Source organism: Podarcis muralis, chromosome 13 (assembly GCF_964188315.1).
Source record: "Podarcis muralis chromosome 13, rPodMur119.hap1.1, whole genome shotgun sequence".
Classification (NCBI taxonomy): domain Eukaryota; kingdom Metazoa; phylum Chordata; class Lepidosauria; order Squamata; family Lacertidae; genus Podarcis; species Podarcis muralis.
Genome location: NC_135667.1, coordinates 18,055,343 through 18,078,834, shown reverse-complemented (window position 1 = coordinate 18,078,834; position 23,492 = coordinate 18,055,343). Strand labels below are relative to the sequence as shown.

At 45.9% G+C, this 23,492-nt stretch overlaps 3 protein-coding genes across 3 annotated transcripts in view; 1 reads left to right on the top strand and 2 right to left on the bottom strand.

The window, feature by feature from the left end:
• LOC114582295 (uncharacterized) overlaps positions 1-7,295 on the top strand; it is a 14,498-nt gene extending 7,203 nt beyond the window's left edge. The window contains exon 4 of the mRNA XM_028703218.2: positions 6,688-7,295. Coding sequence (XP_028559051.2) covers positions 6,688-6,761 — 74 coding nt within the window. The 3' untranslated portion in view covers positions 6,762-7,295. The remainder of the gene's footprint in view (positions 1-6,687) is intronic.
• Positions 1,164-23,492, bottom strand: FAM83E (family with sequence similarity 83 member E). Its single transcript, XM_028703217.2, has 7 exons — positions 23,262-23,492; positions 21,772-21,988; positions 19,227-19,682; positions 17,225-17,392; positions 16,531-16,655; positions 7,312-7,918; positions 1,164-1,924 (listed from the first exon to the last, which is right to left on the bottom strand). Exons 3-7 carry the CDS (start codon positions 19,677-19,679, stop codon positions 1,685-1,687), a joined length of 1,593 nt encoding a protein of 530 aa, XP_028559050.2. The 5' UTR covers positions 19,680-19,682; positions 21,772-21,988; positions 23,262-23,492; the 3' UTR covers positions 1,164-1,684.
• On the bottom strand, positions 12,462-13,031 carry SPACA4 (sperm acrosome associated 4). The gene has a single exon (XM_028703219.2). It carries the CDS (start codon positions 12,870-12,872, stop codon positions 12,498-12,500), a length of 375 nt encoding a protein of 124 aa, XP_028559052.2. The 5' UTR covers positions 12,873-13,031; the 3' UTR covers positions 12,462-12,497.

Here is a 23,492-nt window from a genome sequence, read left to right as displayed (position 1 = left end):
AGATGAGATCCTTCCCATCCCAGTGTTGTCTTAGAGGGGAGACAGGCAGGAAGGGTGGGGTTTTTTGTTTGTTTGTTTTTTTCTTCCTTGGAAAGTCCAAAACAAAACAGCCAGGATTGAAAAACCCTGCATTTAAAGGGGGAAGGATGCAGGGCAGCATCATGTGGGAGGCTCTCCATTAGTAGAGAGACGGGTGCAAGTCCAGTGTAAACAAACCCTGAGATTCTTATTGGCGTCTTGATTTCCTGACAAATATGAGGCTGGGGGTTCTACCTGCAGGATACAAGATCCAGGCCCTCAAAGGACTCGTCTGCCTTTAAAAGGGGCACAAGAGCGAATATTTTGCTGCCTCAAGCTGCTCTTCCACTATCAGCATAGACGAAGCAACTGGAGAATCTGCACCTTGCTGGAATTTTCCCTTCTCCACAACAACTGAAGAGATGAGAGCTCTCTTGAATCTGGATCCTAGCAACCATAATTCACTTCAATCCATGCTGATATATTGTTCTATGATGCAACAGTATGTTATTTTTTCCCTTTGTCAATGAGTCTCAGGCATCTCTTCCCACTTGCTTTAGGACACTGCAGTGGCAGAACACTGGAGCCTTTGAACAAATGGGTAATAGTCACAGATGGACCGGCCTTCAATAAATCATCTGGGTTGTGCCTGTTCTCCCTTTTTGTAGCTTAGTTTCAAGCATGTATGAATCTCTTTCCAGTTCCCTCTTTTAATTTCCATTTCCTTTTTCTAGATCCAATGAGGGAGGGAAGGATTTCCTTGCCTTGCTTTACTTTACAGAAGATGTCTTTTGCATGCTGTTTATCATCTGCCCTGGGTCAAAACCCCTGGGTGTGTATAAACCTTGGAACAGTCACTCTTCCTTTCTAAACTCTTCCCTTTACCAAACCAGTGGGGTTCAGTGCAATTAGTCTAACCTCTTAAACGTCAAAGCATATTCTGCAGGCTGCTTTGATCCAGTGCCAAAATACTGTATTTTGATCATGGAGGGAGATTTTTTGTAATACAACCTAGTGTCTATGGTTCAACTTATTATTTTATTGATTTTAGCCGCCCTGATCCCGGCTTCGGCTGGGGAGGGCGGGATATAAATAAAATTTATTATTATTATTATTAAGGGGAAAAAACCACGCAGCATCAACTGTTCTGTATGAATGTCTTCTATTTTTACAAACATTGATTTGAGGGCTGGATAAATGTAATTCCAGATTTCTGCTAGTATAATCGTTTATATATTCTTTTTATTGTCTCAGTAGCTGCACCCAGCATCCCTTGAGCAGCTCATCAGTGTAAGTTTACAAACCTCCTGCTTGTTCCCAGTTCATCCTACACAAACTTGAATTGCTCTAGTGTAGTTGCATTGAAGGAAAAGTGTTTGGCTTCCCTTATTGGCAGATGAAACTTAAAATCTCACTAAAACATGCTTGTCACAGTTTAGGATCTCATTCTGCAGTTCACTGGGGTCGGTGTTCATCAGATAGAAAAGTCTCCCAGTATATTTTATTAAAAGCTAGAAACCACAGTTTTATAGCCATCTCTGACTATTCTGTCCTGTCACATGAATAATCTCTCTATAAACTGTTGTTCCTCTAGGAAATATTCCAGTCTGTTCCAGATTATCCTCCCAGTATTTTTTTCCCCTGCCTTGAGATTTTCAGAGAGGTTTCAGTATCGTAGCTGATGGCCGTACTGGAACTGTCCTGGGTGTGGCCAAGCCCGCGATAGACCTGTAGTGGCAGGATTATGATACAGCTGTCCTTGTAGTCTTCCTAGAGGCAAGTAGCCAGAGGAAGGGGTCATACGCCCAGGTGCCAGGTAAACGGGCATCCTTGGTTCCTCTGGGGCATAGCCAGTCCCTCGCTGTTTCATCAGCTCTCTTGCTGGTGTGTCCTGGTAACCCCATTTCTGTGGAAAGGTTGGGAAAAAACAACACTTCAGACTTAAGAACCAGTGTGATGTTGCGTGCACAAGCTCATGTACAAGTAGAATAGGCAGTACCTGCCATGCATTGTAGAACTCCTCTTCAGACATAGATTTCTAGTTCTTATTGTTAAGAGCACCTGGGTTTGCAACATGGCCTAGGTTCTTTCATGTTGTTCTCCACAACCATCAAAAATATACTTGCTGATAAAAATGAAATGAACATCTTGGCAACCCACATGAATTACAACCAGGTCTTACCAAGGAGTCCCTCCACCCCTGTATCTGTTCTGAACTATGTGAAATAGTAGAAAGATGCAGCTTCTGAGCATGTACAAAGTACCGTATTTTTCGCCCTATAGGACGCACTTTTTCCCCTCCAAAAATGAAGGGGAAATCTGTGTGCGTCCTATGGGGCGAATACAGGCTTTCGCTGAAGCATGGAGAGCGAGAGGGGTCGGTGCGCACCGACCCCTCTCACTCTCCAGGCTTCAGGAAGCTATCAGCAAGCCTGGGGAGCCTGCGGGAGTTCCCGCAGGGCTCCCCACGCTGCAGATAGCAGCCTGCCGCCCGGCGCACAGGGCGTCCTGAAGCAGAGCGCCTCTCGCGCCTGGCAGACATCGGCCAGCCCCACAAGCTCGGGGGACAGCGGGGAGGCACAGCGCCGCCATCCCGCTGTTCCCTGACCTGGTTTTGGGGGGGGGGGAAATAAAGGAAAAAATTTTTTCCTTTATTTCCCCCCCAAAAAACTAGGTGCGTCCTATGGGACGAAAAATACGGTAATTTCTCCCACTACCATCTGCATCTACAGATCCTAAGTTAAGGGGCAGGGCTTCTGTTTCACCCTGTTTGGCTTCCTCACTCTTCTCTACTTAGAAATTTAATCACTGCCTATGAGAATCATGAATTTGAGGCAGAGTTCTAACATTTATGGTGTTGATGTTCCTAGATTCCCTGTGGAGACTGCTAGGCACAATAGCTGCAGGAAAGAGGAAGTGAATTTGTGGTAGATGAGGAAGCTGTGGGGGAATGGGGAGGATAAATTTGTATTTTCATTATTGTTATGCTCCTTTCATGATTCTCTCTCCAAAGCATTTAATATTAAAGCTATTAGTTACAAGATGTAACATTATAAAAACATGACTTCAAACATACTACAGCACCTAAAAGAACTATACAAATAGTGTGAAGTTCAAGTGGAGGAGAGCAACTTCTTTTTTTCCTGACAAGGTGACACTGCCTTAACAGTTCCAGGCACAAGGCATGGGGAAAGCCCTACCTGTTCAATGGCTGGCTGCCTTGCATAAAAACATTCAGGGTATAGGAGGGAGGAACCTAGCTGATAAGTTCAGAGGGACCTTCATGCTTCTAAGGCTCGTCATCCTAGAGTTCTCCCTCCCTATCATAGGTGTAGCCTTGATCAATATTGACCGAAGGTGCTGTCTACAGCAGTTCACCTAAGTTCAAAGCCAAAGGAGGCAGAGTTTTCTATCAATCCAGTTTGTCAAAAAACTCCAGAGGTAGGCCTAATGCTTCCTCGAATGTTCTGCTCTAGGACCTGCCTCCTGTCCTGTGCCCAGCTGTTGCCGGTGGCAACCAGGCACCCTATGAAAACAGGGACATAGGAGCTGAGGTCTGGGTACCACCTGCAGGGTCTGCTCAACACAATTTAGTACTCAAGGCAGAAGATGCCCATTACCCGCTCTCATTATGGAATATAATCTGTCATCCTATAATAACGAGGCATTTCCTTTTCAACGAGGTTTGTGGGTCAGATTAGTCTGCCTGCCACTCTTCCCTCTTTAATAGTACCGAGATGATATCTGCCACTTCTCTGGCCACCAGAAAGTGCTAAGAGCTAGTGTTTGGTCTGTGTGTGGGACTGAAATCTAAGGTTGCCACATTTTTAACAGGCCAAGCATTGTTAATTAAAGCAACGCCACACCTTGTTTTTACCACCTGTTGGTCAGCTGTTAAAGTCACAAAGTCTGTCAAATAAAACTGCTGCCCTTCCTGAGGTCTGGTGTAGAGGTTGAGCCATGATTCGGGAAGGCCCCACTTTCAAATATGGCCTCATCAAGTGGCTCTGGCCAAACCCCACTCAGCCCCACCCCAATCCCTGCAATCTAAGGATGCTACTGGCCCATCATTTCAGGGCCGTTGCAATGATTACAAAAATGTATGTGACATGCTTTGAACACTTGGAAATGCTATAATGCTAAGGACAAAGTCCCATCTCAGCCAGAGGCTTACAGGTAGGCCTTGGGGAAGTCATAACCTTTTAGGGCTGTTTTCAAGCACCCTGGCTCTGTCCTTACACAATCACCAAGTACCTACTGGGCCGCTGGCCTCTTCAGAAACTTGATTTTGGTTAGGAAGTAGGGACATACATAATTTATTTTTCTGTGACAAAGTGTAACCTCAGGGGTGTTCTGACAACATGAAAATGCTCTCATGTAAGGGAATTGATATCCTCACTATCCTGTAAATGAAATGACTGGGTTTGCTTTCTTTTAAGGGAACAGTATTATTTATAATTTCCCAACCTTATTTGGTACCTTTAAATTTATATATTCAACACCCCTTTGTGATTAGAAATCAAAATATTGATCCTACCCAGCCATGGGAAGCTTTGGGGGGGGGGGTTGTGGGGCGGGACAGAACAAGTTGGTTCCCACAGTAACCAGGAATCAAGATCAGGAACTGGTTTCTGTAGCAACTGGAATGTCTGAGGAAATGTTGAGTGCTGGAATTGATAGAGAACAGAACATCTGGAATTGATGGAAAACCAAAACTTTTTTTGTTTTAAAACCATCCAGACTTCATGGGGAAAACAGTGCTCGAGTCCCCAAAGTGACTAAAAGCGATCATCGCGGCTTTTTCCAGGGCGTGGATTTACAGAAATGTACACTTTGACCTCCTGCAGCACAAAGCAGGCTCAGAGAATATTGAATTCTTTTGTTCCCATGGAAACCTAAATTACTACCGAAATGTTGATTCGCAAGGGAGTCGGAGTTTAGACTGCACAGCAAAAGGAATGTCTTGAAAACCAAATGTGATTTTTTTTCCTCACAGAAAGAAACACTGGGGAGGGAAAACCAAATCTCCCTCTGGAAATTGGTTCCTGCATCTTTCCACAGTGGCTGTTAACATGGGGGGGGGGGCAGGTGTCTGGGTTTTGCTGTGTTGCCCCCGAGTGAAAGTCTTGCAGGCAGACCTGCAAGCATATAATTGTCTGGTCAGGTGGGGGTTGCAGAGACAAATGGGCAGGTAAGAGAAAGGTGCTTAATCCTCCCCCCACAACCCCTACCCCAGGCTATTCCCCCCTCCCCACAGCTGCGTTAATCTCCAATCTTAGAACAGATCTGGAGAAAACAGGAAGAGACTCAGGATAATCAACAAGGGGGGGGGGAGAGCTAAGTTCCCCTGGCACCGACCCCACCAAGTCTCTCCCCGAGAGACCCTCTGCCATGTAATGCTGCTGTAGGTGCAAAGATGCATTTAGAGGGCCAGCTATAACGAAGACCATAGCGACCATTGTATGTACTGCCCTCTTGTTCCTGCTGCTGAGAGCCAGTCGCTGGCCAGGCTGGGTTCTGAAAGGAACGTGAAGGTTACTCACAGTAAAAAGTCATGAAATGCATGTGGCAACAGAGAAGTTTGTTGCGACATCTAAAAATAGGTCTGCCGGAAAAAAGGATCTGGCTGAAATGGACTTGGGCTGCCGCCAGCCTCATTGCCCTCTTGTATTTTCCCCTTCTTGTCAAGCAACGTGCAAGAGGGATCAAGCACCTGCCTAATTACTGTGGCTTCTTACCCGACGCTGCTTTAGGAGTAGATCTGCTTACAAGGAAGAGCTCCAGTCTCTTAATTTGAAAGACGGGGTGGGGGCAACTCAAGGCAGTCCCTTATTGAGTAGGCATACAAGCCTACCAGTGTGGTATAGTGGTTAAAGTGTTGGACTAGGACCTGGGAGACTAGTGTTCAAATCCCTACTTGGCTGCGAAGCTCGCTTGGGTGACCTTGGGTTGGTCACTGCCTCTCAGCCTAACCTACCCTGCAGGGTTGTTGTGAGGATTAAGTGAGGAGAATCACGTACGCCGTCTTGAGCTCCTTTGAAAAAGAAGTGGGATATAAATGCAGTTTATAAACAATACCACTTGATGTGTTAGTCTGGGATACCATGCCAGCCCTCTGTTTCAAGTGCCACGTAGGCAAGGCAGATTTTTATTAGATGGTTGGGGTGCAAAGCCTGTCCAGCCATCAAGAGGACAGATGGTGAAGAATGTACAATACAACTGCAATAATACTGCATTGTGGGGCCTTAAGCAATGACAGTGCCCGCTATCAAATGTGGACTACATTTCCGATAGCTCTCGGGACACAGAACAGGAAAGATGGTGTAGATGAGAATTAGATGTACTGTGGGATGGAGACTGGGTTCTTAGGAAAGGAACTTGGAAATAATTGGTTTGGAGCATATGTAAAAAATGGGGCTGTGCAGTGTTCAGTTTCTAAGTTGAGAAGGCTCAAGTGTGGAAAGCCTTGACCCCTAACCTTACAGAAAGGAAGGCTGGCTGATGATATGCAATGATACAATAAACACACTCTGCACATGCCTAGAAACACCCTCTTCTTATTCAAGGATATACTTCTGGTGTTTTTATTTTAAGAGGGTTAAAGGATGCACAGGACATCCACTTCCCAAAGAACCCTAATCTCCTGTCTTGTTTCTGTCTTGTATCCAGTGGAGAAATGGTGTGGTGAAGCGGACAGAGGATCGGACAGAGAGACCTGGCTTCAAATCCCCAGTCAGCTATGAGGCCCCTCTCACATGGCTGCAGTGCTCTGTTTTTAATGTTTAATGCTTTATTATGTTTTATATATTCTGTAAGCTGCCCAGAGTGGCTGGGGAAACCTAGCCAGATGGGCAGGGTATAAATAATAAAATTGTTGTTGTTGTTACCTTAGAGACAAATGGGTGACCCTTTTCTGTGTATGAGAGAGTGGTTGTTGTGTGCGAGTTGGGCTGGTGCTGGAAGCTGGGAATACAGACACAAGACTGCTCTGTGCTGGGCTTGGTTTCCCTACTAACCTAAAGGAGAAGCAGGATCAGTTGGGGTGTGGGTTCTGCGAGCCCCTCCATCCTTTGCTCATATCCCAAAGACACCATAGTCTCTCCCGACCTCCATTCCAAGGAAACTGAAGCCTGGGGAAAGCGCTTGGAGCCCATGGAGTTTCTTGCCACTGGCCAATTGGGGTAGCGTGTAACAGTATAACGGACAGCTTTATAGCATTGGCAGGGTTTCCCTCTCAAGATATGTGGCCACTCTAGAATGTACCTAGAGTTGGAAAATATAGGTGATGCTTACCTTAGCTTCTTCTGCGGAGTCTATCCCATTCCACCCCCTTCCTGTTGTGCTGGTTCCGGAGATCTGGCTGAGGTCCCACAGGGACTTACTAGCACGAGCCCCTGTGGTCTTGGCTGCTGAACGCCGAGTCCGATGTACGCTCTTAAGTATATCGCTAAGAGCATTCTGCCCATCAGGGGATCCATGCAGGCCGCCTCCTGAAAGGTCTGTGCCACGCCATGCTGCCAGTCTGTTTCGAATAGACACCTCTGGAGGTGGGGTGGGTAGCACAGGGTCTTCCGCCGTAGCAGGGGAGGCCAATACTAACTCCCACTCTCCAGCGTGGCTCTTGGCCACGGGTTGAGGGGCCACGGAGCGTCGCTCTGCAATGCGGTTGGACAGCTGCACCCCATCCAGGACGCTGACGTACGGAGTGATATCTGGCCCATTGGTACTTGGTAATGGAGCCAGGCTCGAAGCAGGCTGGAGTCTAGGTGAAATTTCTAGGGCTGGCAGGGGACAAGAGGCAGCATATAAGATGCGGAACTCCCGGTCAAATGCCCCTGTCACTTCTCCTGTAAGCTGAGTGACCAGCTGGCGGTTCAAGCGAGCATCTGTCCACGTGAAGCTGTTGAGAAGAAAGGGGTTGGGGGACAGGAGATAGGAAAGGGGTTTTAGCCATGGATCATATGCAGTGTTAGAAACTGAGATATGAAAGCCTGGAGCTAAATGGCCCCTTAAAACTAGCTTATGGGCACAGCAAAATGTCTAGGCACTCTTTTTTATGGCAAGAATACAAAGCTGAAAATGAATGAACTGCAGCTAAAATATTACGTTCATTTTTCACATGCTCCAGTCCTTCCCCTGCCCACTCCCTAATATTCTTAAGAGGGTCTTTTCTCTAGTCTTCAGAGAGTAGCTGGAAGTGGAGAGGCAGAAAAAGGTCTTCCTTTCCTTCCACTCGGCACTTTCAATCTGAAATCTTAGGCGCAGTACTGCGCCCATAACTCAGAAACTGCTTGCGCTAATGAAATTCCCTGCCACAAAATGTGCCTAGAACAACGGGAGTTTCGAACACTGATCATGTACATTTTGGGCAACTACAGTCTCTTTGTGTGGAATCATGAATATAAGAAAATCCAAAAAGCTGAGATTCGAATGACACAATAATGGACAAGCCATGCTTACTTTGTATCCAAGTGGAGCTCAACAAGGACATTTCTAGGTCCTTGAAAGACCTGGGAAACAGGTCTCTGATGCAAATTTGCGTATGCTGATTTATATATGGTAATTTAGGCTGTCTTTCAGAGGGAGAAAAACAAGCTCTGGCTGTCTGAGCTATGAGCTAGCAACAGGATTTTCTGACCTCAGTGTGTGCACTGAATGCTTGGCCTCACCTGCAATCTATTGGCAAGAAGGTTGCTTCTATATGTACTGCAACTAAAATGAATGCCCCTGGGCAAATCAAGAGGGCAGGTAGAATGGCAGGTAGAAAGGGGGTATGGGGAGGAAAGCCAGACCTCAGCATAAGAGACTTGCGGCTTGGAAAGACCCCCGGGGCCATTGTATAACAATGCTACTTGAGCTCAGTCTGGAAGCTAGGGTGGCTCTGTGTCATGCTGTGTACAGAGGCGAGTCCTCTGCTTGAAGTGCTGTCTGATGCAAGTCTGGTTTAAGGAGAACGAACCCTAAGAAGGGAGAGCAGGAGGGGCCTTGAAGTTTTTCATCCACAGTTTTAGCAACCCTGCTCAGTCGTCCCTACTACTGTACAAGGAGATGTGTTGTACAGTGGTACCTTGGTTTAAGAACAGCTTAGTTTATGAACAACTTGGATTAAGAATGCTACAAATCCGGAAGTAGGTGTTTTGGTTTGTGATTTTCACCTTGAAAGCAGAACATGTTCCGCTTCCTGTTGAGTGTGTTCCATTTGTAAATTGGGTCCCCCACTGCTATGGAAAGCATGCCTTGGTTTAAGAACGCTTTAAGAACGGACTTCCGGAATGGATTAAGTTCTAAACCATGGTACCACTGTATTTTTGTCTTAATTACGGTAATTATTTCTAAATTTGCATCTAAACATTTGCATATGATAGGCTTTCTTTTTTAGTGTTGCATTTTCTCTTTTTTTGGTGACATGTGTGACCAAACTAGAGGTGCCCTAAGGGCATATCTACATCTCAGGATTTCTCAGTTTCATGCCAGTTTAACTCTTATCGCTTACCCCACAGAATTCTGGGTATTGTAGTTTGAAGGTGCTGAAAAACTCTGCCCCACCCCCCAATGCCTTACAGTTCCTCAAGGAGAACTAAGGTAATGACAGTTCAGCCAGTTGAAGTTTGTAGTGAAGATAATCTGGATTCAAGATAATCTGACTGGATTCAAGAGGTGCTTGACTTTGTACATGCTTGTCATCGCCCTGTAGCAAATTTATGAAGCGAAAGGCCTTTTGTGTCTAGGCCCAGAACACTTGTAAGGGATAGGAAGATGCTAGCACCACTCTTAACTTATAACGTGAAAAAACAGTTTCTGGACTGTACCAGCTACCTCAGAACTGAAAGCTCTTCAATATATATATATAATAAAACAGCAACAGGACATGGAAAGTAGATGTCAGGGAGAAGGGTTGCAGCCTCTCTTTCCTGATATGCTGCTTTTCTACATGGAGATATTTTAGCATTCAAACATGGTCCGCACCCCAACTCAACTGTGGTCTGTAATGGTTTCAGTAACACTGTTTAGGAGGCAAAATGCTTCTAAAGTATTGTGGCAACATACATAGAAATTCCTCATTTCATCTTCAAAACAACCTGTGAGGTAGATTAGGCTTAGGTATCAGCCTACCAAGCCATGAGCTTCATGGCCAAATGGGAATAACTTAGACATGTTTTCCCCACATCCAAACCCAGCGTTCCAGCCATGACACTGCATTGATTTTGCTATACCGAACCTCAGTGCTACAAAGAGCTATAACTAGCAATACAGATATTAGAAAAAAGATGGGTAGAAATTAGAAGTTAGAAAAAGAGAGGTTAGAAAAAAGGTAACTAGGAGGAACATAGCAGAGATTTACAAAATTATGTAAGGTGTGGGTAATAATTTCCCCCCCTCTTTCGTGATGCTAGGACTTAGTCACCCAGTGAAATGAATGAGAAATACGGTAGATTCAAGACAGACAGGCATAAGTATGTCTTCACCCAATGCACAATTAATTTGTAGAATTCAATGCCATAGGGTGCGGTGATGGCTATTAGCTCAGATGGCTTTAAAACAAAGAACAGCCCTGTGGCCCTCCAGATATTGTTGGACTCAAAGTCCCATCAGCCTCAGCCCGAATGGCCAATGGTCCAGGATGATGGGAACATAGAATGGGCCAATGGCCCATCTGGTCCAGCATCCAGTTCTCACTGTGGCCTCCCAAAAAATCCAGGAATCGTAGTCCAGCAACAGTTTGGAAGGTCACTTCTTCCCCCCCCCCCTGCATTTGATAAATTCATGGAGAAAACGTCTACCAGAATTATTAGCAGTCATAGCTGAATAGAACCTCCATGTTCGGAGGAAGTAGGGCTTTCCATCTGCTTGGGGGGAAACAGGTGAGGGCTGTAGCCTTCATAATGGGTTGCCAGGCTTCCCAGAAGGGTTTGACTTGCCAGTGTGGGAAAAGGGATGTGAGATCAGACACACCTTTTGTCTGATCCGGGAAGGCTTGTCTTTGGTCCTTAGGGAGGATTAACTAAAAACCAACCGCACATCTCATTGTTTATCCAACTCATTGTTAAACTGCCCATGAAACGGGGTGGGGACTCTGCACCTTTTCTGTGCAACTTGATCCTGGCCTTTCACACTTATCTTCGCATCTCAAGTAATTTCCCAAAGGGTGTATAGTGTGCGGTGCTCCCTGATGCACGCCCAAAACTTTACCCTCAATTCTGAGATGCTAGTGTGGAGTGGACCCATGTGAGTGACAGGCGCCAACTTAAAATGCGGTTGTGTGTTTTCTTAGTATGATCCAGTTGTGCCCAGAGATTGAAGGAAATTACCCTCAGCACAGGTGAAATTTTGGACGAGAACATTAGCAAGCAGAAGTCCTGTTTGGCCAGCTTCAGTACTGTATCTCTGTTTGAAGAACCAGGTAGCAAGTGATAGAAAAGTCTTTTTATAAGGCAAGCTTTTCAATTCATTGTCGTCTCTGCTTCTTAATGTCATTGTCCGTTTTGCCATTTCAGCATATTCCATTAATTTAACTTGCCAATCTTCTTTAGTTGATTGCATATATACAGAAGCATTGTACACAGGTTAATGCATTAGCAGGGTTTAAAAAGTACTTGTAATTTTACAATGAATGGATAATAGTGATTTAAATATGTTATAATTTAATAATGGACATGCAGCATGTTGACAAATAATGGAACCAGGGAAGGGACTGGAGGGAAGTCAGTTTGTTTTGCTTTTGTATTGTTGGGTTTTTGTTTTTTGTTATTTTGTTATTTTTGGAAAACCAATAAAATATTATTTTAGAAAGGCAAGCTTTTCACTGTTGTCTTGCCATCTGCTCACATAAGAATCAGAGTTGCACACATGTATGTCTCCTGAGAGACCCTGCCCCATGTGGTACTCCAATCGCATGTATTCTAAAAAGCAAGGGACTTCCTCCTTCTCGTGAGATGCGCAGACCTCAATCAGACCCTCATGGAAGGCTGCATACAAAGAGGTTCAGAGTGCAAAACTGAACCCAGGGAGGAAGAAGCGTGCAGCTGGTAGGGCAGAGGATAAATCCACCAAGCCAAACTCCGGGAGGTAGAGAATTAGGATTATTGCAGGCTGCGTGATTCATTGCCATCAAAAAGCGACGAGGAGAAATTGTGCCTGAACTTGGGAGACTGCAGAGGTGGCATCGTTCCACACAGCAATCTGCTGCAGCCATCACAGGGAACAAACTGTGATGTCTTAATGGACACAGAGGACCGAGCCATAAACATGGTATCTACATGTTCAGGATGGATTGTGCTGTGCTAGAGAATTCTCGGGTAACTCTTTTCGGCATCCCAATAGTGCTGCTGAATTATTAGTGTAAGGGAGAAGTGAGGTACACCATTATTTTTCACACAACTGCCTAGATGCAGTCATTTCTGGGTTGGGACGCACCATCACACCACAGGCACAAGGACTCAACATTCAAAAGCATGTGAAAGATTTTATTGTTTGCAAAGTCAGAGGAGACCCAGCACAAGAATGGTGGGGAGGGCAAGCTGGAGGAAAAGAGGAGGGGCTTTCAGGAACTGAGCTGCATTGCACAAATTCCCCTGGCAGCAGTTGGTGACCAAACTGTAGGTTACCCCCATGTGGGCAACAGGTTGCTCTTTGCCACAGTTGATGGAGCGAGTACAACCCTTGTTTTGGATCATTGATACCCCCAAAGCAGCTCCTTGACCCACAAAGCAGTCTTCATCTTCGGCACAACTCATCTTGGTGGCTGGGCATTTGGCTGAGGCAGTGATGTCACAAAAGTAGCATTCCTTGGAAAATATGGAGGGCAGCACGCAGACCAGAAGATATACAAGGCCCAAGTGCACAGGATGCTTCATCACTTGCCGCTTGAGAATAAGAGAGTTCTTTCTTAAGTAACAGAATTGAAGATGCTCGTGACTTTCTAAAATCCTCTCCACCAGCTGTTTTATTTTATTTCTTCACCTCTCTTTTTTGTGGCTTCAGAGAATTCAGAAGTAGAGTTGTCTTGTTTTTCAAGCCCTGTTTTCCAGTAAGATGAATAGTCTTGATTTCCTGGTCCCAGAAAAGAAGAAAATTCTCAGCTGGTGGCTGCAGGTATTCTGAAATGCAGAAACTTGTTTTTTCAACAGGTTGGATCCCAGCTTTCTCTTCTTTCAAAAGAAGCTCTTAACCTGGGTTTTTTCTACCATGTGGTTTTCAAAAACCTATAGTACTACTACCCAGCTTGACTTTATTTATCACTAAACCAGATTCCTTACATTTTGTAGATCTGGCTTTTCTTGAGATACAGGAATCTCACACAGAGGAAGCTTACTTAGCTTTGGAAATGAGCTACAATGTCAGATCAGTCTGTGCTTCCCAAATAGCAGCTTTCTTTCCAGGAGCAAATCACAGAGACAGCTTTAGATCTCCTAGTTCCAGAAACGTAAGTCCTCACTGATGAACACATAACTCAAAAGTCCTTAGGACTGTCCGGCCTCCAGTGGAGATATTCCATGCCCTGCAGCTTCAAAACAAATATTTTGCTTGATCTGCATGGGATTCCCAGAAAGTCAGTGTCAGCTGGGGGTTTTTTGAGCTTCAGTAACTCAGTACACAAAGCTCCAAAACCAGGCCCTAACTGTTGTGTTTCTCTGCCTACGAAGCACGTAGTACCAATAAATCCACAGCAACTCTGCAACTCTGACCCACTCAAGGGATAGAATGAACGTTGGGCATCAGCCTAGCAGAATTTGATGGCTGCTTAAGCAACAGCATCACAATGGATGCCAAAAGCTCATTGGCAGATTCCATGGAGGACTTCCAGTTTAAGCCTCTTGAGGTCATAGGTGGTGACATCACTTTGATGACGTTACAGAAGGAAGGAGAACAACACATTGCGGAAGTATCACCATATATAGAAGACCAGGCAGCAGTGTAGGGCAAATGTGGTACTGTCTCACCAAACTCAGCCTCCCCTCAGCCAGTTCCCCGCTGTCTGCCTGCCTATATACAACAACCCCAGATGTTGGTCCTGACTGTCAGCTTCCTCCTCTTTAGTAAAAGGTAAAGGGACCCCTGACCATTAGGTCCAGTGACCAACTCTGGGGTTGCGGCACTCATCTCGCTTTATTGGCCGAGGGAGCCGGCGTACAGTTTCCGGGTCATGTGGCCAGCATGACTAAGCCGCTTCTGGAGAACCAGAGCAGCGCGGAAACACCGTTTACCTTCCTGCCAGAGCAGTACCTATTTATCTCCTTGCACTTTGATGTGCTTTCGAACTGCTAGGTTGGCAGGAGCAGGGACCGAGCAATGGGAGCTCACCCCGTCGCGGGGATTCAAACCGCCAACCTTCTGATCAGCAAGTCCTAGGCTCTGTGGTTTAACCCACAGCGCCACTCGCATCCTGCCCTCCTCCTCTTTAGTTTTACCTAAATTCAGCAAAGCTAGAATCATTTTGCTCTGCTTGTTGCTGGCTCTGCCGCCACCTGCTGCTGGCCTCCTTGCCTTCTGCGCAACCAGCTCCGATGGGCAGCAGCCACCACTGTGTCCTTGAGAAATGAGATACAGTGCCTTAATTCCTGGGCTCTTAGGGCTCTTAAACACCCAGTGGCGTAGCGTGGGTTGTCAGCACCCGGGGCAAGGCAAGTAATTTGTGCCCCCTAACCCGTGGATTTGCGCCCCCTAACCCATGGATTTGCGCCCCCTAACCTGTGGATTTGCCCTAACCCCAGATGTTGCGCCCGGTGCGGCCGGCCCCCCCTGCACCCCCCACGCTACGCCACTGTAAACACCATCTGTGGTTTACAGCTGAGTGGAATGTGGAAGAAACTAGGAAATGAATCAGTTTCTGCTGAAACTAAAGATTGATCTATGGCTGAGTTGTCACTCTCTAGGAAATCTGCTAATGGATGCCAGCAAGTCCTGGAACCAATTAGGAAGGAGTCCTGTCAAGTAATAATCCCAAATCCCTGGCCCAAATCCAGCTAGTTTCAGCACCGTCACAGGCTCTCTCTGCTGACAACTGAGAACTAAAGCAGAAAAGGCCGTATTTCCAGTCACATCAAAACAAATACTAAAGTTGCACTGAAACAAACAATCATATGATGTAATTTGAAGTCCCTGGGAGAAGGACGCTTTGTCGGTGGCAGGTATTTCGTGCCCCAAGACATGCATCAACCCCTCGTGTGGGAGGTTGTAGTCACAGAGATCCATCTCCTATATGGGATGCCATCTTTTCTGCCATGCAAAGAGAGGCTCTTTAACACATTAAACATGTGTATGACAGGCAGAAACGGAACAGAGGCAGCGTTCCCCAGCAGTGTGCTGTCAAAAAGCATCGCTTGTTGTATTCTTGCCTGTCATGTGGCTCGTTAAAGACACAGAGGCTGCCTCTACAAAAGGTGGTAACTCTAGTTTTCTACCGAGTCTGGCAGTCTTCACTGTGAGTAATTATAGGGGGATCAGGAGCTGAGTATGTAGCATGAAAATAGAATGAGATGCAATTATTCCAGGAAAGAAATAGGGGAGGGTGCAACATCCATGCCAGCTCCAGATTTTAAGGGCCCATAGACAAGATGTACTCTGTGGGTCCCCTTAACTTGAAAGAGGCAAAGTGCGGAAGCCAAAACATGGTCTCAGGCAGCTTCCAATCTTGGAGTAATACACTCAGAGCAGGTGTAGGAAAACTTTGGCCCTCCACATACAATTCCCATCAGCCTTAGCAAGCATAACCAATGGAGCAGTAGTTCAGGAACTTCCGGAGGGCCAAAGGTTCCTCACTCCAGAGGCATGATGGGGACACTTTCTCCAGTGCAGCCACTAAGGCCAAACCACCAGGCATAGGTGCAGGACCTTGTAGCCCCTTCCCTTTCCCAAGCAACAGTGCCAAAGTAGCCTTCAGTCCCCTCCATGCATTTTCTATAGCAGGCTCACTTCTGCAAATGGAGCAAAGCTCGGAACAGCTGCAGCTGCCAACTTTAGCTTCTCAGAGTGGGGATGGGTGAATCTGTCAGCCTCTTAGTTTACAACAGTTTATTATGTTTATGTTTATTAAAGTCCTTATGAAGATTCATTAGAATTTAAATGCAAATTTATCTCAATATACACATTTTTGTATGCAATTTTGCCTGATGTACACATTTTTGCAAAAAAGTTTTGCCTAATGTAATGAATTTTTATATCTTATTTCCCCAAATGCCTGCATTTATCTACACACTTTGCAATACAATGTGCAATTTTTGTATACGTTACTGTCTGGAGAGAATTCAGAGGAGTGTGAATTTTGAAGGCTGCCTGTGTTTTGGTTCACATGTTTTGGAAAGGGCAAATTAGGTAAGTTTGACTTTCAATGCAAACTGAATCAAATCCCCCCCCCCCAGTCCCTACTCCAAAGTGTCTCTGAGTCCCACATGGGTCCAGAGGCACCCTGAGAATCAAAGAGTGCAGGTGTGACTCTTTAAAGCTTTGCTCCATTTGCAGCAGCTCACGCACTGCAAAAATGCTCTTTAAGAAGAGGTAAGGAGAACTCCTTACCTGTAGCTGCCAGTGATCACGACTTCCCCGTCAACCAGGACAAATTTCTCCTTCACGGTCCCTGTGACCTGCTTCTGCTGTCTGCTTTGAAAAGTGCAACCCCGGATGACTCGGACTCTCAGATTCTAAAAAGGGGTTGAACAATTATATAGAAACGGCCACTACATTTTCCCTGCACTTCATTGTTCAGTCGTGTCCGACTCTTCGTGACCCCATGGATCAGAGCACGTCAGGCACCCCTATCTTTCACTGTTTTCCTGCACTCCTTCTGGGCAAAAGGAGTGCTTGCATCCCACTTACAAAAACCCAACTTGAGTAAGGAACTGGTCCTAGAATTCCCCCCAAACCCATTAAAAAATACCTGCTTTGCTGCTGCTGCTTCTTTTGAGGCTGCAATCCTGTACCCAGTTACCTAAGAGTATGCCCCATTGAATTCTGCAAGTCTCACTTCTGAGTAGACTATACAGGTTTGCACTGTGTATCTAAATAATAATAATAATAATAATGGCGGTGTCCCTTCTTATGCACCTCCTTGGGGACCTCATTCCAAAGGCACCACAAACCAACCTTTGCCCCTATTATTTTAGCAAAGTCTGCTAGTGATTCCTTGTTTTTTGGAAAGCACATGAGGTGAGATGCAGCTGCCTCTGGGGGTGGAGAGACCTGCACAGAACCAAAGCCCTCCCCATCTCACCTCTGTGTGACGGACATTAAGGCACGTTTTCTCAGCCATGGTGAGGAAGGAGGCAAGATGCTCTCTGCTGAGAATGATGTAGACGGGGACTCGGCGCCTGAGTGCTGCATCATACAGATCTAAGAGGATGTCGGGGTCCGTGAAAACATCCATGACAATGGCAATCACCTGGAGGACAAACAGTTTGGCTTGTGGGATATATAACTAGACAGAAGTCATGCAATTTTGCTTTCAGAATTAAATACCCCCAAATCAACAGTGATGAGAGCCAAGTCAGGTGTGTGCATTGTATGCACAGTGACTCGATTTGCATCCTTACTGTTGAATGAGCAAATATATCGCTAGCTTTTGTTCTGAGTCTTCCCCCTCCCTCGTGAGCCTCCCTTCTGGTTGCTTACTGAAGAAGGAAATTTGAGATTTCTTTCCAAGGAAAATGGTTAATTCAAGCATCTGGAATGCCAGTTACGTCCATTTGTACTGGTGTTGCAACCCCTTAAGTGACTGATCGATCAGATTCATATATTAAAAAGCATTCCCCTCTTCACTCTCACACAGGAGAGAATACCTCTTTTAAGATGGTGCCTGCTGCAACCTATATGTGCATTATCTAAAACGGGTGTTGGGGAATCTGGCCCTTCAGGTGTTTTTTGACTCCAGCGTCCATCAGCCCAAGCCAACATGGCTAATGACCAGGGCTGATGGGAGTTGTGGTCCATCTGCAGGTCAACAGGTTCCCCATCTTGAATCTAAAAACCAAAATACAATTTCTTTCACTAAACTGCCATTTTAACCTTGTATAGATTTGATTTTGGTATTTAATTTAATGAGATTTCTTAATTTGGATGGTAGTATGTTGGTACTACCAACTAAAAGGGACGCGGGTGGCGCTGTGGGTAAAAGCCTCAGTGCCTAGGGCTTGCCGATCGAAAGGTCGGCGGTTCGAATCCCCGCGGCGGGGTGCGCTCCCGTTGCTCGGTCCCAGCGCCTGCCAACCTAGCAGTTCGAAAGCACCCCCGGGTGCAAGTAGATAAATAGGGACCGCTTACTAGCGGGAAGGTAAACGGCGTTTCCGTGTGCGGCTCTGGCTCGCCAGAGCAGCGATGTCACGCTGGCCACGTGACCCGGAAGTGTCTCCGGACAGCGCTGGCCCCCGGCCTCTATTGTGAGATGGGCGCACAACCCTAGAGTCTGTCAACACTGGCCCGTACAGGCAGGGGTACCTTTACCTTTACCTTTATGTTGGTACTGAAATTGAGGCCGTGTGTGTGTGTGCAGCTGGAAAGAAATACTTAGACGTGATTATAATACTAAGATGGACTGCATGTTTGCTTCTGACCTCTGTCCTACTTGCTGAACCTGTAAATCTGTAAATACACCAGTACAGAGCACCATAAATCTCCCATCCTCTCACTTCCAAGGAAATTGATTAGGGTAAAAATGCTCTGAATTTCCCTCCATTTTGTGAAGGGGGAATACAAACATAGGAATGATGACAATAAATAAATAAAACCCTGCACAGACAAAAATGGCTCTCAACATGTTTTGAGGAAACTCTCTAGAGGTGGAGTGGAGCGGAATTTAGAGCAAAATCCTGTATGTGTCAGTTTGGAAAGTAACTCTACCAAGTTCAGTGCTGCTTACTCCCAGGTTAGTGATTATAGGATCACAGTCTGCATCTGCTCAGTTGAGCTGCAGCAGAAAAGTTCTCCCAAATGGTGGTGTTTTAATTTAATTTCCCGAAGATAGAGCTTCCTTGAAGCACACTGAGAATCAACACTATTTGTGCCATTGTTTTTGATCCTTTTTTATTGTGGATCACAAATCACACTCGCAATAGGGGGGGGCAGTTTTGAGAGAGACGAGAGATAAAAGAAAGCGAGCGGGGGTTGTTGTGAAGTAATTATGTGGAAATGTATGTTTTAGAAATGCACCTTTGGCTAATGTGGCTATCCTCCTCCATATCCACAACATCTAGAAGGATGCTGCTACCTGTCCTCAGTACCTTGTTGGCTTGCTGGATGTATCTTCGCACCAGCTCCTTGATGTGGGGCGCTCCCTCTCCTGGTGGGTGGGTATAGACCTCCACGCGAGTAATCCCTTTCCAAACGCTGTTCTCCGGCCACCCTAGCTCCAGCTCTGGGGTAGGCTCGTCCGAACGTCCAGGCCAGTAGCTGAGGCTTGATCCCTTGCCCCCGTGGCCACCATTGCCAATTCCACCTGGCAAGGGAGCCCGCGAGTCTTCTACAGCTGCCTTCAGTTCCTGCAGCTCTCCATCTGACAGAAAGGGGCGCAGCTTTTCCTGGGAGACGCACTCCTTAAACGCCTCTTCGCCTTTAGTGAGCAGCGCTTCGAGGGCTACCCGCTGACCCTCACAATAATAAAATTCAGGGTTCGATTCCGTTACTTTAGCATACGGCTCTTCGCTCTCCAAGCAGAGGACCTGGGAACCTGCCATGGCCTTTGGGGAAAGGGCATTAAATTATACAGTACCCACAACTCTACCCTGTAACCAGAGTGGGCCTTTCCAAACCCTCTGGGTAAGCAGCCATATAATCTTGCATCCTTGACCTAAAATTCTTCTGTCATGTCGAAAAAGAAACAGCGTGCCCTGCTCCTGCCTCTTTAACAGAACTTCTGTGTGTGGATTTTAGCCTCTGAAGCTGTTCAGGGCATAGAGATAAAGAATGGTCATTGTTCATGGGACAGCCCAGTGGCTAGTTCAACCATAACTTTCACCGTTTTCAGGTGGCCTAACTGCCTTAGTTTCACTTTCTAAACCCTGATGGTACACTGGATTATTCTAATGCTGGATACCGGGACTCACGACCTCCTTCCACCCCTTGTCCAGATAAGCCTAAAGTTGACACTGCATCTCAGTTTACCACATCCATAGCTCCTTATCACCTGCTCTCTATTTACATTCATGGGAACTATCATATAGGCAACCTGTTTTCATGGTACGCGTCAAAATAGAGTCGGCGCCCCTAGATTCCAAATCTCAGCCTCACAAAGAGTATAATTTGATTCTAAAACCCTTTTAACCCTAAACACAATATGAGCTACATCCAAAGGTATGAGTAACGGTAGTTATCCTGGTAATCACTGCTCAAAAAATGTGTCCGGGGGTGGATGGGGAACAGCCGTAAAATGCAAAACAAGTACCAGTTGTACTAACCAGTGCTAGAGCTGGTGGCCACACAACTGTTTGCCTGTTACTCTAGCATCTCCTTGAATCATAATTCAAGGTTGTGCCACCTCTACAAACAAAAGAAACCTACTTGAGCTGTCACCCACTTCAGTTTGTGAATTGTCTTCGTTCCCACTGGTGGAAATTATGGGAAATTCATTTGAAACTAAGAGCCTGTGGAACAAATCTCTAGTTGGGCTGTCAGCTCTCTTGCATGCAACTGGACTCTGCAATCTTTATGGGGGATGACGAGATTAGCAGAATGTATAGCAGGAGGAAACTCTTGCTTAGTAGGCAAAGACTAAAGGGAACCAGCAAGCTGTGTGACACTTGGGTGGACAGGGAGGTCTAGAAGGTTAGAACAGTGAGAATAATACAAGCTGGGCTCTCTGGTTGGGGGTTGAGCCTATTGGGCTTAAAAAACAGCACCCAAGAGCATAAATCTCCTAGGTTCTCTTGTTGAGTTTGTGGAACAGTGCATCAACCGGCACAATATTATCTTGTCTTGCCAGGTAACCTTTCAAGGCACATCTCGAGAACAGTAGTTCTTTCTCTGACGTCTTCTGCCAGTCTGTGCAATCCTCTTTTTTGCAGCTTCAGACAATTATTTTTTTACAAAAAGGAAATACACCTCCTACACATTCACAAAGCCGAAACCTTCTTCCCAGAAGTTCATTTGGAGAAACCACTACTCGTCCTTCCACTTGCAGACACTTTCCCACACTTGCAGAAAATGGCTGTGTGAGAGAGTAGAAACATCTCAAAGTGATTAATCAAAGAGTTCCAACTTTCCTAGGTCCAGTTGTTTCTGGTGAGAAGTGTCGTCTTCTATTACGGGCCAGACGTCAGAAGTTATCCTCACCTAGGCAATGAGAATATTCTGCCCCGTTATCTGCTAGGATGATTGCTATTTTCTGTGAATAAACAACTGGGAAATGTCTCTGGCTTTATTACTTTCCTTAAGTGATTGAGCAGTGGGAAGTACTTGGCTAAAGCAAATAATGTGTCAGCTTTGAGGGTCTAGGTCACCCCAAAGGTGGAAATTCCCACAGTTCTTGGCCAATGGCAGTCTGTCAGTTCCTGGAACAAGTGCCTTAAGCAGACCCAATGAATGAAGAAGAAATTAAAATCCCATGCCGGCCAGACTCTCCAGCCAATCTACCAGTGAAATAATATTCTGTTCTTAGCCTATGAGGATGAACAGTGCATCCCTGCTGGCTGGTGAATTAGCATTATGAAATCTTTCCTCCTTTTATCCAAGGAAGAGTTTAAGGTTGCTGATTCTTCTTAGCCAATCAGCTTTCAAAATTAAGCACTGGGATTTTCATCCAATGAACAGGAGCACATGTCCTCTTTTTACCTGCTCAGCTTCTTAGATCTCAGCCATTCAGATGTGTGACAGGGTCACAACTGAACATATCTTCTGCAGGCTGATTTTCCTGTTATGCAGTGGGTGGAAATTGCTTTCCCAGGGAGGTGAGGAGGAAGCCACCAGTTTAAAGAAGGGCGTCCTTTCACAGCTGCAGGTGCATCTCCTCGGTTGAATCGGGGGGCATCCCTTTGTACGGCCACAGTTCCTAAAGCATACAAGAAGAGTGGAGGAATAGTATAATGAGATTGTTCTGCTCGTGTTTCTCCAGAAGAGTGAAGGAAACAGTACTTTACAAGACTGTGGTGGACTTCCTTGAGAAAACAGCCACTCCTGTTTCACTGCCTGTCCAACCCAAGCCTGCCAGGTACGTTAGGTGCCACACAGGAAATTGCAGATAAGATTATATTACCTTGTTTATTTAGAACCCCACCTTTATGGTGAGTTAGAGGGCTATATAGAAACCAAAGGAAGCAGAGACTCTTGGGTCCTCTACAAAGAGAGGAGGGTGTAACATACAGTGCAGGGGTTTGAGTGCTGGGCTGAGATCTGGAAGGCCAGGGTTCAAATGCCCACTCAGCCATGAAACTCACTGGGTGACATGGGGCCAGCCACCATCTCTCAGCTTAACCTCCCTCACAGGGTTGTTGGGAGGGTGAAATTAGGTTGGGGAGAACTTGGCACACCACTTTTTAGCTCCTTGGAGGAAAGTTGTGACATGAAAGTAATGATAAAATAAATATTAATTAAGGAGCTGTAAGTCAGGATGATTTAAAAAAATAAAATCGTAAGGCCATCAAACCATCTTGGAGTCATGTTCCCATTCCACCCATTCATTTCCAGAGAAAATCCTGGACTATGTCCACCCGCTTTAGAGACACCACACTTTTCAGTCAGGAGTTTTCTCGTCATCTGTCTCTAAATGTCTGTGGCAGGAACTGATGCAGCGATAGGGAAAGTTTGCCCAACCTGTTGAATTTCTGCCAGCTTTAAAAGCACAAGAGCCACCCAAGCAAATGGGGGAAAGAAAGGGAGGGGGGAGCTGTGGTTCTATAAAACGCCCCCCCCCCCAGGGTGACGGATTATAAGAAGTTGTAGCATAGATGCCTTTTACAATTGCAGAGAAGGCCAGCAACACAACTTCTGCCTTTGACATAGCTATTAAAGGTACAGGGTCCCCTACCTATTTTACAACAGGATCACATAATTTTCCCTCTCCAGCAGCCTGTATTCTTCCATCCTTCCTTCCTCTCCTTAACTCTGTAGGACTCAAATCTCCCTTCTCCAAAAACACATGAGCCCTAACTTAATAGCTGCTCCCGCAAGTTACTTAGGTGTTGTTGTTTTTCGCCTTTACCAACACAGCAGACACCAGCTCCTTTGCGAAGGAGTAACAAGCAAAAACCTCATGCTCTCCGCCCACCCTTCTAGGAGACCTCGCTAAACTATCCAGTTCATTCTTCCTTTTTCACACCGCATACCTGCTTGCTTAGGAGTTCCGGGTGTATATCCTCTTTTAAGTCCCCTGTTTATTGCTCTTCCTCATGAGATGCTGTATCCAGGACTGTGCTCAGAGGGAAGCCATGGAATGCCCAACACACTCTCTTTCTGTCCAAACCGACTTTTGGAGTTGTCTTCAGCAGCTGCCCTTCCTGCGCTTGTTGCCAGGTGGAGAGTAGAAGCAGCTCACCGATCCCGGAAGCCCAGGGATT